Genomic DNA, 20,645 nt, shown 5'->3' on the forward strand with positions numbered 1-20,645 from the left:
TGTTTACTTTTTGTTTGTTTATAGAAGTGTGTGTGTTCAAGGTGGCACACACACACACACACACACATTTCAAGAGACACTCATGTCCATTTCACCTGATTCGAATGCTATCAGATTTGTTGATTAGCCATTTTCAGCAGTTATTAATTCATAAGTTTGGGCAATTAGTGGTCCGCTCCGCCTGCTGGTAGGCCAGTAGGTTGTTATCAGACCAGAGAATGAACTGATATATTACAGCTGGAGTTGTGTTGTGTTTTTTTCCCAGGCGGCAACCTCCTGGTCTGAGCAGGGAGGCAAACCAGGAAGTGCCTTAAGCTGCATTCTACCGAAAATTCCAGCAGGGGGCGCTAAGTTTGGCTGCAAAAACATTTCTGTCCATTCATTTCAATGCAAAATGAGAAAATTTCTCACTTGATTTATTACCTCAGAAATGTTTTTTTAGGACAACACTATGGTCTCAATCACAAGTAAAAAATCTTCAAGAAAATTTGATGTTAATAGTGTAAATAATGACCCCATTTAGAAGAAAATAGAAGGTGAAGAATTGTATGATTTGGGGGCGGGGCTACCTTTGATTGACAGGTCACTAACAAGGCGAGCTGTCATCAGGAGAGAAGCAGAACAATGCGTATCCATGGCAACGTGTCAATAAAGTTATATATAATGCTATATCGATATAAAAAAGGAGGTTTAGCGGTTTGGTCTCATAACTTTGACCCTTTCACTGTATTTTCACTTAATGAATAATGTTTATTTGAACGTTTATTTCAGTAAAAATGTCTTGTTCAGCGTTTGGTTGGACTAACAGACACTCCAAGGAGTAGCTGTTCAGTTTTCTCAGGTCAATAACCAACATTTAAATTAGCATCTGTTAATGCTCCAGTTAATGCTAAGAACCACAAGAATCACCTAAAGGACCCGTAGAACCACCTAACAGACCGAAAAACAACATAAAGGACCGTAGAACCACCCAAAGGACAAAAAGAACCACATAAAGGACCAAAAGAACCACCTAAAGGACCAAAAGAACCACTTAAATGACCAAAATAACCATTTAAAAGACCCATAGAACCACATAAAGGACCAAAAGAACCACTTATATGACCAAAAGAACCACCCAAAGGACCAAAGGAACCACCTAAAGGACCAAAAGAACCACTTAAAGGACCAAAAGAACCACTTAAAGGACCAAAAGAACCACTTAAAGGACCAAAAGAACCACATAAAAGACCAAAAGAACCACATAAAGGACCAAATGAATCACATAAAGGACCAAAAGAACCACATAAAGGACAAAAAAAACACTTAAAGTACCAAAATAACCACTTAAATGACCAAAAGAACCACATAAAGGACCAAAAGAACCAACTAAAGGACCACTAAGCATAACTTTGAGTCTTTCACTGTATTTTCACTTAATGACAGTTTATTTGAACGTTTTGTTCAGTAAAAATGTCTTGTTCATCGTTTGGTTGGACTAACAGACACTCCAAGGAGTCGCTGCTCAGTTTTCTGAGGTCAGTAACAAACATTTTGTTTTTGTTTTTTGCTAGCCAAAATGAACATCCCAGCTAATGCTAACAAGAATTAGCAGTAAAGGTTTAATTTCTTTCATTACTCCCACACAGGAGATTCTAAATTTGAATAGTTGTGTTTGTGTGTGTGTGTGTGTGTGTGTTATCTTTCATAACAAATAACTGTAGGATCAGTTTTCTTTCCACTCCCTCATTAAGTTTCAAGTCATTGTTCTGCTGTCACACTTTATCAGTCAATATCTTGCATACTAATCATTAAAATCAACTTAATTGTTCATTTTTTGTACTAATTATGACCACATATACAACATGACACTATAATTACATCAAAAATGTGATGTGTGTTGGAGTCTATTACTGCTATAGAGTGATAAGATAACCCCTAACTCACAGAATTATTTGTTTAATATGTAACAAGGTTATTGGGTATTCATGCATTCAGAACTGATTATTCTGCTCGAGATCACATCTGGTCCGTCTCGACGTGTGGTTCGACGTGGATCAGACTTACTCTATATCACTAGAACGCACACAAGCACATTGGCAGAACTGGCCTTCATCCACAACAACACACACACACATTCTTGTGCGTCTGTCTTTGTGAGGACCCTTACATGAACCCTTACTTAAACCTAATTGGGAACCTTAATACCAAGTCTTAACCTACAAAAAGTCATTTGAAGAATTGAGGACTGGGCAAAATGTCCTCACTTCTCAATATGTCCTCACTCAGTTGGTTTAAAATGTGTAATGGTCCTCACAATGTAGGAAGTACAAGTACACTACACACACACACATACTTGTACTTCTATCTTTGTGAGGGCCCTTTTATTTCAGTTAACGAAAATGTTTTTCAATTCTAATTTGCGTTGTTTTGTTTCGTACACGTTAACTATAATAACCTTGTTCCCTAACCCTTACCCTAACCTTCACCATCACAACTAAATGCCCAACCCTAACACTGACATAAACCTAATTGTAACCTTTAACCCTAAAACAAAGTCTGAAATCTCAAAAAAGCCGTGAAAGAAGTGCGGACCGGCCGAAATGTCCTCACTTGTCAATATGTCCTCACTCTGTTGGTAAAAAAAAAACGCGTTCCGGTCCTCACTATGTAGGAAGTACAAGAACACACACACACACACACACACACACACACACATTCTTGTTCGTCTGTCTTTAGACCTTATTGGAACCTTAAAACCAAGTCTTAACCTACAGAAAGTAATTTGAATAAGTGAGGACTGGGCAAAATGTCCTCACTTCTCAAAATTTTTTTCAATTCTAATTTTCGTTATTCCGTTTCATACTCGTTAACTATAATAACCTTGTTCCCTAACCCTAAACCTTAACCTTCACCATCACAACTAAACCAACCAAACCAACTGCCCAACCCTAACACTGACATAAACCTAATTGTAAACTGTAACAAAGTCTGACATCTCAAAAAAAGCCTTTAAAGAAGTGAGGACCGGCCGAGATGTCCTCACTTTGCAAAAATGTCCTCACTCTGTTGGTTAAAAACGTGTTCCGGTCCTCACTATGTATGAAGTACAAGAACACACACACACACACACACACACAGTGGAAGAGCAGTGAAAATAGCTGTGCCCTGAATAAACCCACTTACTCATAAACACGTCCTCCAATGATAACACTTATTTGAGCAGAATCCCCTGTCTTCCTCATGTTCAGAGTCCCGTTCCCCCGAGGCCCCGATAGCAGCCATTAGAGCCTTTCATGTCAGCCAAAGCTAACACAGTGCGACAGGACCCACAGAGTCCCGAACCAGAGGGAGGCACCCCGAGGCAAGCGGCTCTAAAGAGTCTGTTTACTGCTCACTTAGATAACATCTACTGATCCTTAGTGTGACTGTGTGCTCAAGTGTGTGTGGGAGCAAACCGAGGACATGTTGCTGTGTGTTCAAGTGTGTTCGTGTGTGTGTTTGTGTGTGTGTGTGTGTGTGTGCGCACAGCAGAACAGTTTCTATTTCAGAGGTGGAGAGTCACCAAATAAAATCACTCAGCTGTACTTGGGTGTAATTTAGAGGTAGTTGTATGTGAGTATTTTCTATTTCATGATTCTTCTGACAGTTCAGTCTGTTCTGTAGTAAATGTTTAACATATCAAAATGAAAAATCAATGCATCTAGTTTTGCATAAATCAATAAAACCAGCAAGACATTTTGTAGTTAGAATTTGCCTTCAGGGGAGTAAAGCATGCCAAAATTCTTGTTTCATGTTTAAAATTGAATATTAGACAATAACTTAGGGTTATTTATTTTTATTTATATATATATATATATATATATATATATTTATTTATATCATATATATATATATATATATATATTTATTTATATCATATATATATATATATATATATAGATATAGATAAAATTTAATATTTGACAATATATAATTTTCAGGTTTTTTAGCTCTAAAATATGTGTAATAATATATATATATATATATATATATATATATAGGGCTCAATCTCAGTGTGGAGGGGGCGTGGTGCATCAGCTGCAGGAGAGAGGTGTGGAGAGGGCTCAGGAGAGCAGCGCCAGGTGAGAGTGATTGACACAACTGCATGGCATTAGCTAATCACTCTCTCCCTTTTAAAACACAGTAGCGTGCTGGACCTGGGGGGAGAGATGACTGGAACACACACACTCCAGAGCGGTGTGGAGCTGACGGAGCACGGCAGCAATAAGCCTGTGAACGGCTCTGTTATATTGTGGTAGTGTGTGTATTTAATAAAAGGAATCTGAACTGTTATTGTACTCCGTGTCATACCTGCTGAGGAGAAACTCACGGTGGCTCAAACCACGCCACATTGGCGCCTGAACAGGGACTCAGCAGAGATGTCGGAGCCACAATCGCCAGTGACCACGCTGGCGCAGATGCTGGCGGAGGTGGCAGCTATGAGCCGGGACCAGGCAGCGCTCAACAGACAACAACTGGCCGCTCTCCAGTTCCAGGCGGAGAAACAAGCGGAGCTGCTGGAGGTGATGGTGAATCGTGTTGGGGGGGCGTCGTCAGCCCCCTCGCTCGCTGGTGTCACGCTCCAGAGGATGGCGGCCCATGATGACCCCCAGACGTACCTGGAGATGTTTGAGGCGACGGCGACGGCGTGCAACTGGCCGGAGGAGGAGTGGGCTGTGCGCCTGCTTCCCCTGCTGTCGGGAGAGGCGCAGACGGCGGCCCTCGCCCTACCCGGACCCTCCCGGTGCCGGTTCGGGGACATCAAGCGGGCAGTCCTGGACCGTTTGGGGTTCTCCGCAGAAGACCAGCGGCGCAGGTTCCGGGGGACCAAGCTGGGTCCCGCGGATCGACCATTCGTCTACGCACAGCAGCTGAAGGATGCGGCGACCAGGTGGCTTCAGCCGGGGAGCTCTGCGGGCGAGGCGCGGCTGCTGGAAGCCGTTGTTTTGGAGCAGTTTGTGGAGGGGCTCCCAACGGCCACCTCGGACTGGGTGCGCTGCCACCGCCCTGCGGATCTGGCGGCTGCCATAACTCTGGCGGAGGACCACTTGGCTGTTCTCTCCTGGGGCCGGGCACATGAGGGTCGGCCAGCCTCTCCCGTCCGTCCCATACCGGCGCCCCGCAGGAGACCGGTGCCGGGTCCCCAGCCCTCCACGGCCGCTAGACCCTCTCCTCGCCCGCGCACTAATCCTCCCTCTCTTTTCTATCCTTCCCAGGCTCCAGCCGCTACGGGCGCTGCTCTCGACCCACAGAGGGTTCCTCAGGCGGCAGGGCAGGAATGCTGGAGGTGTGGACAACCCGGACACTTCCGCCGAGAGTGTCCACTCATGGAGGTCGGTCAAGTGGTCCGGGTTGTCGGACCTCCAGCACCCTCCCCCGGTCTAGGAGGGACGTACAGCGTTCCGGTAAGGATCCAGGGTGGTACACATCAGGCAATGGTGGACTCTGGCTGCACGCAGTCTATAGTTCACCAGAATCTGATTCGACCCGGGGCATTGATGGAGGCGGGCTGGGTGGATATTAGGTGTGTGCATGGGGACATCCACAGATACCCTGTAGTACCAGTGGAAATTCGGTTTAAGGGAAAAAAGCATAGTGTGAAGGCTGCGGTTAGCTCCCGCCTGACGCACCCCCTGATTCTGGGTACTGATTGGCCGGGGTTTGACAGATTAGTGGGACAGTGTGTGGGGGTGCGTTCACGACCGACAGGGACATGGGAAATGTGCGCTGTGCTCAGTGGTGACGCGAGGTTGTCCGACACTGCAGACGGGGAGGGGGAGCCGGCGGTGCCTCCACCGGAGGCTCCGCAGGTGCCCGTTTTTGCCTCCATGGAAGATTTTCCACTCGAGCAGTCTCGTGATGATACTCTACGCTTTGCCTTCGACCAAGTGATAAAAATTGATGGTCACATGGTGCGCCCTGATGCAGCGTTAACGTATCCCCACTTCTCACTGCGCAGGGACAGATTATACAGAGTGAGTCGTGACACTCAGACAAATGACATAATTACTCAGTTGTTGGTACCAAAAAGCCGCCGGGAAATGGTTTTCCAGGCGGCTCATTTTAACCCGATGGCTGGGCATATGGGGTATGAAAAGACACTGAACCGTGTAATGGCCCGATTCTATTGGCCAGGCATTCGGGCAGACGTGCGCCGCTGGTGCGCGTCTTGCCCTGAATGCCAGTTGGTTAACCAACCGGCCGTCCCGAGAGCGCCCTTGCGCTCATTACCACTGATTGAGATCCCGTTTGAACGTATTGGGATGGATCTCATCGGGCCATTTCACCGGAGCGCACGGGGATATCGCTTTGTGTTAGTTCTTGTGGATTACGCAACGCGATATCCAGAGGCAGTGCCGCTGCGCACCATCTCTGCAAAGAGTGTGGCGCAGGCACTGTTTCAAGTTATCTCCCGAGTCGGGATCCCGAAAGAGATCCTGACTGACCAAGGCACCCAGTTTATGTCACGAACACTGAGAGAACTGTACGGATTATTGGGCATCAAGTCTATTCGAACCAGTGTTTACCACCCGCAAACTGACGGCCTCGTTGAGCGCCTGAATAAGACTTTGAAGTCCATGATCCGTAAGTTTGTGCACGATGATAGTCCTAATTGGGATAAGTGGCTAGATCCTCTGCTGTTTGCAGTGCGCGAGGTACCCCAGGCCTCCACGGGATTTTCTCCCTTTGAACTGCTGTTTGGCAGGAAACCACGCGGGGTTTTGGACCTGGTTAAAGAAAGCTGGGAGGAAGGTCCAAGCCCCAGTAAAAATGAAGTGCAATACGTCCTGGACCTGAGAGCAAAACTCCACACACTGGGGCGGTTATCACGGGAGAATTTGCTCCGGGCCCAGGAACGTCAGCAGCGGCTGTACAACAGAGGATCTAAGCTAAGACAATTTTCACCGGGAGATAAAGTGCTTGTATTACTCCCATCTTCCACCTCCAAATTACTCGCCAAGTGGCAAGGACCCTTTGTGGTCACACGACGAGTGGGTGATGTCGATTATGAGCTTGTGCGATCTGACAGGGGAGGGGCTACGCAGATTTATCACCTCAACCTCCTAAAAGCATGGAGAGAGGCTGAGTCTGTTTCCCTGGTGACGGCAATTGCAGAGAGAGATGAGTTGGGGCCTGAGGTTCCAAAATCGGCCAATCCTGCCTCGCTCCTTTGTGAAAACCATCTCTCACCGTCTCAGAGAACAGATATTGCCAGGTTGCAACAGAGTTACGCTGACGTGTTCTCCCCCCTGCCAGGACGCACAAGTCTTATTCAACACAACGTTGAGACTCACCCGGGCGTGACGGTGCGTTCACGGCCCTATCGGTTACCTGAACACAAAAGAAAAGTGGTTCAGGCAGAATTGAAAGCGATGCTGGAGATGGGGGTAATAGAAGAGTCCAACAGTGCCTGGTGTAGCCCCATCGTTCTTGTGAGCAAGAAGGATGGGTCCATCCGGTTCTGTGTGGACTATCGCAGGGTGAATGATGTTTCACGGTTTGACGCCTATCCAATGCCTCGGGTCGACGAGCTCCTGGATCGCCTGGGCACTGCTCGTTTTTTCACGACACTGGATTTGACCAAGGGCTACTGGCAGATTCCCCTATCTCCAGAGTCCAGGGAGAAAACGGCCTTCTCCACTCCGTACGGTTTGTACCAATTTGTTACACTTCCATTCGGGTTGTTCGGGGCCCCAGCCACATTTCAACGCCTCATGGACCGCGTGCTGCGGCCACATGTTGCATATGCTGCCGCCTACCTGGATGATGTAATCATTCATAGCACCACTTGGGCGGAGCATGTGCGGCAGGTGGCTGCGGTGCTGGGTTCACTGAGGCAGGCGGGGCTCACGGCCAACCCGAAGAAGTGTGCAGTTGGACGGAGGGAGGTACGGTATCTGGGGTACCACTTGGGCGGCGGGCAGGTGCGTCCACAGGTAGATAAGACAGCTGCTATTGCAGCCTGCCCAAGGCCCAAGAGCAAAAAAGAGGTGCGGCGGTTCTTGGGGCTGGCAGGCTATTACCGGCGGTTTATCCCCAATTTCGCGGAGCTGACCAGCCCCTTGACTGACCTCACCCGAAAGGGTGCCTCAGATCCGGTCCAGTGGACGGAGCGGTGCCAGGTGTCGCTTGAGAGGGTTAAACAGACCCTCTGTGGGGAGCCTCTTCTCCACACACCTAACTTCTCTCTCCCTTTTGTCCTGCAGACTGATGCGTCGGGCAGAGGGCTGGGGGCCGTTCTGTCTCAGCAGGTGCAAGGCGTCGACCGCCCGGTGCTCTACATCAGCCGGAAGCTGTCCGAAAGGGAGGCCAGGTACAGCACGGTGGAGAGGGAGTGCCTGGCCATCCGGTGGGCGGTCGATGCTCTGCGGTACTACCTGCTGGGGCGCCCATTCACCCTCTGCTCGGACCATGCTCCCCTCCAGTGGCTCCACCGCATGAAGGATGCCAACGCCCGGATCACCCGTTGGTATCTGGCACTACAACCGTTTAAGTTCAAGGTGATCCATAGGCCGGGGGCGCAGATGGCTGTGGCCGACTTCCTTTCCCGCTCCCATGGGGAGGGGGGGGGGAGTAGGTTAGGCCGGACGGCTCCCCGGCCTAAGTCGGGCGGTGGAGGTATGTGGAGGGGGCGTGGTGCATCAGCTGCAGGAGAGAGGTGTGGAGAGGGCTCAGGAGAGCAGCGCCAGGTGAGAGTGATTGACACAACTGCATGGCATTAGCTAATCACTCTCTCCCTTTTAAAACACAGTAGCGTGCTGGACCTGGGGGGAGAGATGACTGGAACACACACACTCCAGAGCGGTGTGGAGCTGACGGAGCACGGCAGCAATAAGCCTGTGAACGGCTCTGTTATATTGTGGTAGTGTGTGTATTTAATAAAAGGAATCTGAACTGTTATTGTACTCCGTGTCATACCTGCTGAGGAGAAACTCACGGTGGCTCAAACCACGCCACACTCAGATATTCTAATGATTTGATTAATTATTTTATGAGTTTTTTATGAGTATATATATAATATTAATATCAATCAAAGAGGAGAAAACAACCATTTCAATCATTTTTGTTTCCAGATATTTCTTCACTTAATATATGTATATGTATATATATATATATATATGCATATCTTGGATAATCAACTTGTTTTGAGTCCACAGATATCTAATATTTGATCGTGGTCCTTGTAGTTTCTGAGATACAGACATTTTCTTATTATACGAGGCTATATTTAGTCTTTGGGCACATGACACTTCTGTTTTTTGCTGAAATATAATGGGGTCTGTGGCAAAAATAGTCATCCAATGTGCAAAGACTTGATATAGAATCCTGAGAAATATCTCACTTCTTCGCCTAATGATGAAAATGTCTTCTTATTCGTGCTGAGGAAAGTCTAGAAAACAGTTTAACCAAAGGGAATAAAAAAAATTCAGCTGTTGCCACGAATGAGTTAACTAATTGTATGTAATGGGGTGTATTGTTTGTCTCGGCTGAGAAAGTCTGGAAACACAGGTGTGTGTGTGTGTGTGTGTATGTGTGTGTGTGTGTGTGTGTGTGTGTGTGTATTTGCATTTACACGTTCCTATCTTGCCTCTTAGTTATCTCATATTAAATCTACTGTCAGCTAACATGCCAAGACCCTTAAATATTCCCATTAAGTCATTTAAAAACATATGCCAACATATGCCATCTGCCTCCATGTACCACACACACACACACACACACACACACGCATTTACACACACCCTGCGGCACAGAAACTCACTGACTAAACACTAAATGCCATTACTGCCAGCCCGACGAGCCTGGATAATAAGAGAAAGCAGACAGAGGTTTGTTAGCGTAACACACAGCTGGGGCAGATGTGTTTGAGATGTGTATGTGTGTGTGTGTGTGTGTGTGTACAGAGTGTGTGTGTGTGTGAGAGAGAAAGAGATAAGTGTTTCTAAAGAGAAAACAAAAGATGCAGAAAGAGTGCAGGTGTGTCAGGTGAAGTTCTCTTCATGCAACCAGAACTAGATTTGAAGGAAAAACCAAAGTAGTGAGGTGAGAGGTTTGTGTTTTGCATAAGTGTGTGTGTGTGTGTGTGTGTGTGTGTGTAAGTGTGTGTGTCGAGAGATTCAGAGGTGAGAGGACAGCGTAAGAGAATGAATGTTTAATAGAAAAACAGATTAATAGAAAAACATCCACTCGAGCTTTAATAAAACACGTTCTAGTGATATGAAATGCAGAGTATCCAGAGGGGTTACAGGTTACAGGTTGTGTGTGTGTGTGTGTGTGTGTGTGTAAGTGTGTGTGTTCTTGTTCATCATACATAGTGAGGACCGGGACACGTTTTTAACCAACAGAGTGAGGACATTTTTGCAAAGTGAGGTTGAAAAAAAGGAAGTACTTGTCCACTAAATGAAAAGTGACTCACAAAGAGAAAGTATACGGAGATAAGGTAAGGCCAGGGGTTGTGTGTGTTTGTGTGTTTGTGTGTCCTGAAAGCTTTTCATGCAGGTTTGTGCAGTTTGCACGAGAGCAGCAGGGTTAAACAAGCGAGAAGAAACCAAAACAAGGGAAGAGAAAAGCTGCTGCGCTGCTGTCAAAGATACAATCTGATAAACACTTAAGAGCTGTTTAACAGATATCAGAGGTGCACGGTGCTTTACTCTCTTCTCTGATGTCGCTCGCTCTATTTTTCTTCCTGCTGCAGATGAATACATTCAGGTGAAATGAGAGCTTGTTGAGAAAGTTGCAGCAGCTATAGTGAGTGTAGGAAAATAGAAAATCCCTGCAAAGTACAAGATTTACAGCAGATATTTAGATTTTGGGGTCAGGCTAAAAATCCACAGAAGAAGAAGAAGAAGAATCTCAAACAGTTAGAAATGTAACCAATCCACATTATATTGAAGAGAGTGTTGCACGTCACGTCTGTTTTGCACCTGCAAATCCTGCAGAATCAGTCTCTGGCACCATTAATGTTTGGTTTGGTGCAAAACAGCAAATTCAGTAATTCAGTATAGTGACGCATCTTTGTGAAGGCAGTATTGCGGAATCTCTGTGTGAAAAAGGTTTGTGTTAATGGGCGTGTGTGTGTGTGTGTGTGTGTGTGTGTGTGTGTGTTAAGGACTAAAAGGGGAGGAAGTGTTTTCCTGAAGGGTCTATGGTGACTTTAATTATCTGCTACATAAATCAATAGGGTGCCTGCCTTATAACCTTTAGTTCTGAATGAGGGAACGTAGAAAAAAAAATGTTGGCACCAGTCGCTTTCACGGCTGTCACACACACACACACACACACACACACACACACACACACACACATTTAAGCCTGTACGTATGTCTGCACTCAATTGAATCAATTGTTTTAGACAGAGGGGTGAGTACAAAGGGGAAGCAGAAAGATTGGAATGCATAGGAGTTGACACACACACACACACACACACACAAATACACACACAGCTGACTCAATTTACGTGCTCCCTAAAGTTGCTGTAATTGGGTTCCGCTTCCCAAAACACACTTTACAAACACACACTAACTGGAAACCTTAAAGGTGAGGAGAGGGCAAAATGTCCTCACTTCTCAATATGTCCTCACTCAGTTGGTTTAAAACGTGTAATGGTCCTCACTATATAGGAAGTAAAAGTACACACACACACACACACATTCTTGTTCTTCTTGCTTTGTGAGGACCCTTACATGAACCATAACTTAAACCTAATTGGAAACCTTTAAACCAAGTCTTAACCTACAAAAAGCCATTTGAAGAAGTGAGGACTGGGCAAAACGTCCTCACTTCTCAATATGTCCTCACTCAGTTGGTTTTAAAATCTGTAATGGTCCCCACTATGTACACACACACACACACACACACACACACACACTCTTGTAAATAATCTTGCAGAAAGCGAGAACTGGAGAAGCAAAGCAGCAAGCAACACTCTCTCACAGACACACAAACAACAAACATCCATTTCTGTTGCTCTACTACGTCATCTGGTATAACTGATCTGATTGGCTAAGAGCTACCTACAGACGCTTTGATAGACATTCTAAGCGTCCAATAAACGGCTCCGGAGGATCATAAACCACACCTCCTCTACGGAGAAATAAACAGCTGGTTTCCAGACTAGATCTCATTTGTGATTCGTCTGGTGTTAGCCAGGCTAGCTGACTGTAGTAACATTAAAATAAGCCAGAAATACTTGAAACTAGCAATTTTTTTTCTCATTTCAGTATCTGTGGGTAGATACTGGTGGTAAAAAATGCTTTTGAAATAGTATTTAAACTACATGCAACTAAAACTCTCAACTGGAACCAATATTTTAGGTAAAAACTCACCATATTCAACAGTTGAATAGATTGAAAAGCATGAAAAAGCTCACAATGTCAATCCTAAAAAGAAGCCTTGACAAAAGACTGAAATCCCTGTGAAGAGGTTATTCATCCTCTTTTTGTGTCTTTTGTTGTGTATTTTTTGTGTGTCTTTTTTTGGTCATTTTGTGTCTTTTTTTTGTCATTTTGTGTCTTTTTTTGTCATTGTGTGTCTTTTTGTGTCTTTTTTGGTCTTTTTGTGTCTTTTTGGGTCATTTTGTGTTTTTTTGGGGTCATTTTTTGTCTTTTTTTAGTCATTTTGTGTCTTTTTTGGTCATTTTGTGTCTTTTTTAATCCTTTAGTCAAGACTAAAATCCCTGTGAAGAGGTTATTCACTCATTTTAGTAAACAAAAAGACATATGTTCTTAAAATAAGCACATAAAGCTATGGTCAGTTGGCAAATGTACTCAAAACTATAATTAAGCTAGATAGAATAAGAAAATACTTGGTAAGCTTCATGTTTTTTGCAGTACATGCACATGTGAAAGTGGTCAGACTGTCAAAAACTTCCAGACTTTTCTAAAAATGTAAAAGAGTCTGAGTCACAACATGACTCATCTAAAACACAAGGACACACACACACACACACACACACACACACACACACAGGTAGTGACAGTGATATTCACACTCTCCCTTTGTCACACACACTCTCTCTTAAACACACACACACACACACACACACACACACACACACACACACACACAGAGGTAGGTTCTGTAAAGTTCCTGATGAGGTCCTGCTGCTAATAGCATGCTAATCCTGCTCAGGATTACACTGCTGTCAGAGCTCTGCATTAATAACCAGGTCCACCTCCAAACTTGCTCTCTCTTTTAATTTCTCTCACACACAAACGCACACACACACTTTCCAAGCATCCCTATAAAGTTCTCAGATCCCACTTTTTGTCAGGCTTGTCAAATCTCTGTTTAGTCTAATTTAAATTGAAAGAGCTTCATTTGGCAGAGCTGTCAAAAAGAAAGAAGAAGAAGAAGAAGAAGAAGTTTAATCTCCACATTTTAAGTGTCTATTACAGTGATGTACAATTTTAAACTTTACGCCCTATTTCTGATTTCTTGTGAATTCCCTGTCAAGGTTGTAATAGTTTTGGATTTTTCATTAGTTTTAGTTTTCATTTCGTTGTGAATTTTTGTTTTCAAATTCAGTTAGTTTTAATGAGTTTTTAGAGTGAGTTTGCTAGTTTTAGTTTAGTTTTTATTTTTTTAAATGCTTTAGTTTTAGTTTAGTTTTCATTAGCTGTAGTTTTTTGTAATGGGGTATTTGTTGGGTGGGGGATTAAAAGAGGTCACAGTAAATTTTGCCTTTATTTCCTTTGTCTGATCCATCTTCATTATGTATGAAAAAAGTTGACAAAGACGAAAACGAAGGACATTTTCACTATAATTTTAGTTAGTTTTGTAACCACACAATACAGTTTCAGTTAATTATCATTTTTTTTCTCACCTTAACCCTAAAACAAAGTCTTAAATCCCCCCAAAAAAAGCCTTTAAAGAAGTGAGGACCGGCCGAAATGTCCTCACTTTGCAAAAATGTCCTCACTCTGTTGGTTAAAAACGTGTCCTGGTCCTCGCTATGTAGGACGTACAAGAACACACACACACACACACACACACACAGGCACACACAAATTCTTGTACTTCTATCTTCGTGAAGGCCCTCATTGGAATAGTAAATTCCCTATCAAGGTTATAATAGTTTTGGATTTTTCAATAGTTTTAGTTTGAGTTTTTAGAGTTGTAATTGGGTATTTGTTGGGTGGGAGATTAAAAGAGGTCACAGTAAATTTTTCCTTTATTTCCTTTGTCTTATCCATCTTCATTATGTATGAAAAAAGTTGACAAAGACGCAAACGAAGGACATTTTCACTATAATTTTAGTTAGTTTTCTAACCACACAATACAGTTTCAGTTAATTATCATTAACTGGATTGGACAAAGTCTTAAATCCCCCCCAAAAAAGTCCTCAATTGGCAAAAATGTCCTCACTCTGTTGGTTAAAAATGTGTTCTGGTCCTCACTATGTAGGACGTACGAACACACACACAGAGTACGAAGACAGACCCGTGCAGACAGAAAGACATGCACACACACACACACACACTATTTGATGCAGCTCAGACTCTCTCTCTGTGGTGCTCATTAGGAGAGGTAGCAGGTCCAGACCTCCTCCTAGCAGAACTACAGGGGTGACCACCTCCCTCTCCTCTTCTTCTCCTCTCCTCTCCTCCTCCTCCTCTTCTGTCAGCTCCACTCTCTCTCTCTGTTTCTCTGCTCCTCTTTCACCTCTGTCACCCTCTCTTTTTACCTTGTTTCGCCTCCTCTCTCTGTCCTTTATTCTTCTCTTTTGATCCTCCTCTTTCTCTTTGCTCCCCTGGCTCTCCCTCTCTCTCTCTCTCCTCTCTTTCTGTCTTGCATCTCTCACCCCTTGCCCTCATCCTTTCTTCTTCCTCTCCCTCCTCCTCACCTCATCCTCCTTCTTCCCTCCAGCTATCCCCGTCTTCCCTCTTGTCTCATCTCTCCGTACTCCTCCTTGCATCTCTTTTCTGTCGACTACGTCTTATTTCAACTCTCAGTTTCACTTCTTGCAACGAAAACAAGTTAAATTGTGTTGCCAAAGAACAAAAACAGACAGAAGAGGGGCTCAAACTTTTGTTTCTCATATAAGTTATCGTGCATCCATTTCTCTCCTTTCCTTGCTTTCATTCTTTCTCACTCTACACTTTCTTTTTTTTACCCCCCTCACTCTTTCTGTGTGATCTCACTGAGCTGAAGAGGCTCAGATGAGCTTGAAGTCCTTCTGAGTATCAATGAACAATGACACTGCAAACATTTTTTGTAGAAATTACAATAAAAAGCAGTCAAATTGCATCACAAATAGGGCGATAAATTAAAAATTAGACACTTTTAATTACCATAAAATAAAGGAATAGTACAAAACTGTTACTTTTACTGTCACAAACTGTAGAAAACACACAGTTTTACTGTTTATTTAAAATGAATGGAGAAATACCATAATGTCACAAGGACATAACTACCCTGAAAATAATAGCAGACCAAAGGACCTAAAATGACCAAAAGAGTCACAAAATGACCAAAAAAAAAAAAGATAGAAAATGACCAAAGGAGACAAAACTATCAAAAAAGACACAAAATTATCAAAAGAGACACAAAATCACCAAAAAAAGACACAAAAGGACCAAAAGAGACATACAATTATCAAAAAAGACACAAAATTACCAAAAAAATACATAAAATTATCAAATAAGACAGAAAATTACCAAAAAAAGACAGAAAAGGACCAAAAGAGACACAAAAGAGACACAAAACTATAAAAAAGGCACAAAATGACCCCAAAAATGAATAAAAGTATCAAATAAGAAACAAAATTACCAAAAAAGGACAGAACAGGACCAAAAGAGACACAAAATTACCAAAAAAGGACAAAAAAAAGACCAAAAGAGACACAAAATTATTTAAAAAAGACACAAAATTATTTAAAAAAGACAAAATTACCAACAAAGACACAAAATGACCAAAAAAAAGACAGAAAAGGACCAAAAGAGACACAAAATTATTTTAAAAAGACACAAAACTACCAAAAAATACGTACAATTATCAAATAAGACACAGAATTACCAAAAAGAGACATAATAGGGATAAAATGGCACAAAAAAGTGATTATTCAGTCTAAATGACAGATTTTGTTGATGTTGATTTTTGTGTATGTGTATTTTCGCCTCTTACTGTAAAATGTCCATTTGAACATGTCTGCACCCCCTCCTCTCACTTATTTATCTTTTAAATTTTTTTTACATATTGCTGAATTATTGATCTGTAAACATGCTCAATCAATAAGCATTTATAATTCAGTGGTTTTACATATCTGACTGGGAGCTCAGAGAGGCAGAGACGGAAAATAAGAGAGAAAAATAACGACGAGAGCGGCCATATTTCTCTTTGACATCGAGGCCAGTCAAGGCTGGAAACACACACACACACACACACACACACACACACACACACACACACACACACACACACACACACACACACACACACACAGAGTTATGATGTCTCACCATGACTGTTACTGTGAGTTTGAACAGTGAATCAGGGTGATTTTTTCTTTTGGCCTTGTATCCACAGAAAGACATTTTTACATCCACAAATGAAATAATAAAAAAAAAAAAATATGCTGGAGACATAGTGGGAAATATGTGGAAATAACCACCGTTTATGTAACTCCGGCAGCTGTGGTTGCCAGAACTTTACTGTAAAAAATACAGTGAGTGGGTTTTCTACTGTAAATTTAAATGTTAATATCAGCAAAATCTGTCATTTAGACTGAATATTCCGGTTATTTTAAGGGGTAATTGTGTCATTCATTCACACATCATGGTATTTCTCCATTCATATTACTTTAAAAAAGCAAAACTGTGTGCTTCTCCTAGTTTATGACTGAAGAAAAAATCTGTTTAATTTACGGTAAAATACCGGCAGCAGTAAATTTAAATGTAAATATCAGCAATTTAGACTGAAAAATCACTTGCCAGTTTATCCCTATTATGTATTTTTTTGGTCATTTTGTGTCTTTTTTTGATAATTTCATGTCTCTTTTGGTCGTTTTTATGTCTTTTTTTTTTGGTAATTTTGTGTTGTATTTGATAATTTTATGTATTTTTGGGGTCATTTTGTGTCTTTTTAGATAGTTTTGTGTCTCTTTTTGGTCGTTTTCTGTCTTTTTTTTGGTCGTTTTGTGACTCTTTTGGTCATTTTAGGTCCTTTGTTAGGTCCTTTGGTCTGCTATTATTTTTAGGGTAGTTATGTGCTTGTGACATTATGGTATTTCTCCATTGATTTTAAATGAAAAATCTAATATTTTTTACAGCAAAACTGTGTGTTTTCTAAAGTTTATGACAGAAAAAAGTAAAAGTTTTGTGCTATTCTTTGATTTACGGTAATTAAAAGTGTCTACTACGGTGATATTACATTTTTAATTTCACGCCCTATTTCTGATATAATTTGACAGTGTTTTACTGTAATTTCTACAAACATTTTTTACAGTGTATCACTATGAATGCCAATCACACCGTGCACATGTTGCCACTGATCTGTAGCGTTTATGTCCTGAGTTTTCCTCAGTTTGTATTCATGTGCAGGAATAACTGACAGAACTGACAGAAGCAGAATTATTAAGATATAAAACTCCAACATGTCTTTATCCCAACTCCGGAGAAACATTTCCAGAAGTTATTTTTTTCAATCTTGCTGACAGAACATTGATAAAAACAGAAAGTCTGAGGAATACCAAGCAGCTGTGTAATAAACTGAATAAAATGAATGAATTAGACACTGAAATATGAACTCAGGGCACTAAAAATGCATTTAAGAGTCGATTTGACTGCCTGAGTGCGGACAAAGTCTTGTGCTGTGAGTTTGAGAGTGTGTGTGTGTGTGTGTGTGTGTGTTTGCCGTGTGTGTGTAGTGTTTTCAAGCATCTGCGTCTGAGTAAACAAACACACACAGACACACACGGGAATAAGTGCAAGTCGTGCTTATTTATCACCCACTGAATCCCCAGAGCTGCAGAAGCAGAAGAAGAGTGTGTTTTTTACTGCCAACAGCGCTGCTCTCTTTCTCTCTCTATCACACACTCAAAAACAAATAAATATGTGTGTGTGTTACGTAAAGCAGTAGTTCTCAACCTTTTTGAATGGCGACCCCCAATTTAATATGCATCTTGTCTCACTGAACAGAATCTCACAGTTCAGATCAGACAAACTCAGTTGATACGACGAATTTTGGACAAATAATGAAGCAGACAACAACTAAAACATCTCTCTGTCTGTGCATTTATATATGAATTTTTTTATATTTTATTGTTATTTTTAGTCTAAGTCCTTTAGATAGTTTACAGGTCCATTCTGACCTCCTGAGTGTGTAACAGTCAGCTTCAAGCCAGAGACTTCTTGGAAAGTAACAATTTGATACTTTTGGATTTGTCAGAAAAGACACAAAATGATCAAAAAAAGAACCAAATTGACCACAAAATGACACAAAATGACACAAAATGACCAAAAAAGACACGGAATGACCCACAAAAGACACAAAATGACCAAAAAAGACACAAAATGACCAAAAAAAGACACAAAATGACAACAAAAAGACACAAAATGACAACAAAAAGAAACAAAATGACCTAAAAAGACACAAAATGGCCCAAAAAAGAAACAAAATGACCAAAAAAGACACAATTTGACCACAAAATGACAAAAAAAGACACAAAATGGCTCAAAAAAGAAATAAAATGACAAAAAAGCCCACAAAATGACCAAAAAATACACAAAATGACCAAAAAAGACACAAAATGACTAAAATAAAGACACAAAATGACCAAAAAAAGGAAACAAAATTACCAAAAGAGACACAAAATTACAAAAAAGACAAAAAATGACCACAAAATGATAAAAAACAGACAGAAAATGACCAAAAAAAGACAGAAAATGACCAAAAAGACTAAAACACATGAACACTTTAACACAGTGGAGACAGAGCTGACTTCCAAAATGATTTGGCGACCCCCAGAAATCATCTCGAGACCTCAATCGGGGTCGGGACCCCAAGGTTGAGAATAGCTGACTTACAGCACATGCATGCACACACACACACACACACACAAGTTATGCACCACACTAGCCCCAGAGCTTTGCCGTGTGTGTGTGTGTGTGTGTGTGTGTGTGTGTGTGTGTGTGTGTGTCATATTTTACAGCCTGCAGCGTCTGTTTCTCCCTCAGTAATCAGAAGTGAGCAGCAGTGAAAATGCAGGACATGCATTCTACAGTAGCTAATCATCTTGTACTGACAAATTTTATGAGTTTTGGGGCTTTTTTACGATGCTGCAGGACGCCGTCGGAAGCATTTATCAACTCAGAACAGCCCGTGATAGAGAGTTTTTCATTTTTATTTGATGGTAATTATTTATTGAACATGTTATAGGGGCAGAAACGATGACAAAAAGAAAAGCTGGCAGAGAGAGAAAGAGCTGAGCTAATCAGCACCTTTATCAACCTGTAACCTCCCACACAACAACTTCAGAATAACGGTGCATGTGACGTTTTAACATCTGTAAATTATTGGCACATTTAGAGACATTTATATTCATATTGTCATGAGGCAGCTGCTGCTTCTTAGTCTGACTCCACTTCATCCCACAGACTCTCCACATCTCTAACCCTCTGAACCCCAACCAGACATTTTACTCACTGTGGCCGTGTGTTTCACTGCAATATATAAAATATATAGAAATATAAAAGTCATTCAGTGCTATGAAACAGCTCAATCATGTCATGAATTCATTAATAAAAAGTCTATGATTATCTATATATGCAATGCTTTTGTGTTCTGAATATTGGGAGAGAAATAAATGTAATTATTGTCATGTTTCCAGCGTCTCCTGTCCTCTCCTCTCTGCTCTGTGTAAACAGATTTTCAGTGAATATTTGCCACATGATCGACAAAATTACCAATAAAGACATTAAATTACCAAAAATTATCAAAAAAACCCACAAAATTACCAAAAAATTCCAAAAAAAAGACAAAATATGACCAGAAAAGACAATATTAAAGAAAAGACGTGAAATTATAAATTTGCAAGTCTTTTTGGTCATTTCGTGGTGAATTTGTGTCTTTTTTGGTCATTTTGTTTCCTTTTTTTGGCCATTTTGTGTCTTTTTTTTGTCATTTTGTGTCTTATTTTGTTCATTTTGTGTCTTTTTGGTCAATTTCTGTCTTTTTTATCATTTTGTGTCATTTTGTGGTCAATTGGATTCTTTTTTGGGTAATTTTGTGTCTTTTCTGACAAATCCCAAAGTATCAAGTTGTTACTTTCCAAGGAGTCTCTGGCTTGAAGCTGACTGTTACACACTCAGGAGGTCAGAATGGACCTTTAAACTGATAGCAAAGGACTTAGATTAAAAGTAACAATAAAATATAAAAAATATATATAAATGCACAGACAGAGAGATGTTTTAGTTGTTGTCTGATTCAATATTTGTCAAGTTTTCTTTCTGCAGGACATTGGGAAGATTATGAGCCAATTTTATGACTGAAATATTTGAGCAAAGACTGAAAATAAACCTGTATGAACTTCCGAGACTTGTTAAGCTTCCTCTGCTACTTTTAATTAAACATGAATGACAATGCCAGCTCTTACTCATCCCTGTGAGCAGAAAATAAATGCTGCT

The 20,645-nt window shown here is 41.7% G+C and overlaps 2 protein-coding genes across 2 annotated transcripts in view; one reads left to right on the forward strand and one right to left on the reverse strand.

Moving 5' to 3' along the window:
• ptprt (protein tyrosine phosphatase receptor type T) overlaps positions 1-20,645 on the reverse strand; it is a 555,356-nt gene that overhangs the window by 479,381 nt on the left and 55,330 nt on the right. The gene's annotated exons all lie outside the window — the stretch shown is intronic.
• Positions 4,140-8,940, forward strand: LOC131968750 (uncharacterized). Its single transcript, XM_059329754.1, has 2 exons — positions 4,140-5,426; positions 8,774-8,940. The coding sequence occupies exons 1-2, from the start codon at positions 4,401-4,403 to the stop codon at positions 8,774-8,776; spliced, it is 1,029 nt and encodes a 342-aa protein (XP_059185737.1). The 5' UTR covers positions 4,140-4,400; the 3' UTR covers positions 8,777-8,940.

This window comes from Centropristis striata, chromosome 3 (assembly GCF_030273125.1).
Source record: "Centropristis striata isolate RG_2023a ecotype Rhode Island chromosome 3, C.striata_1.0, whole genome shotgun sequence".
NCBI lineage: Eukaryota > Metazoa > Chordata > Actinopteri > Perciformes > Serranidae > Centropristis > Centropristis striata.

What these genes read in the sequence shown, in the direction of transcription:
- LOC131968750 (XM_059329754.1), top strand. Translation starts at nt 4,401, where the DNA reads ATGTCGGAGCCACAATCGCCAGTGACCACGCTGGCGCAGATGCTGGCG.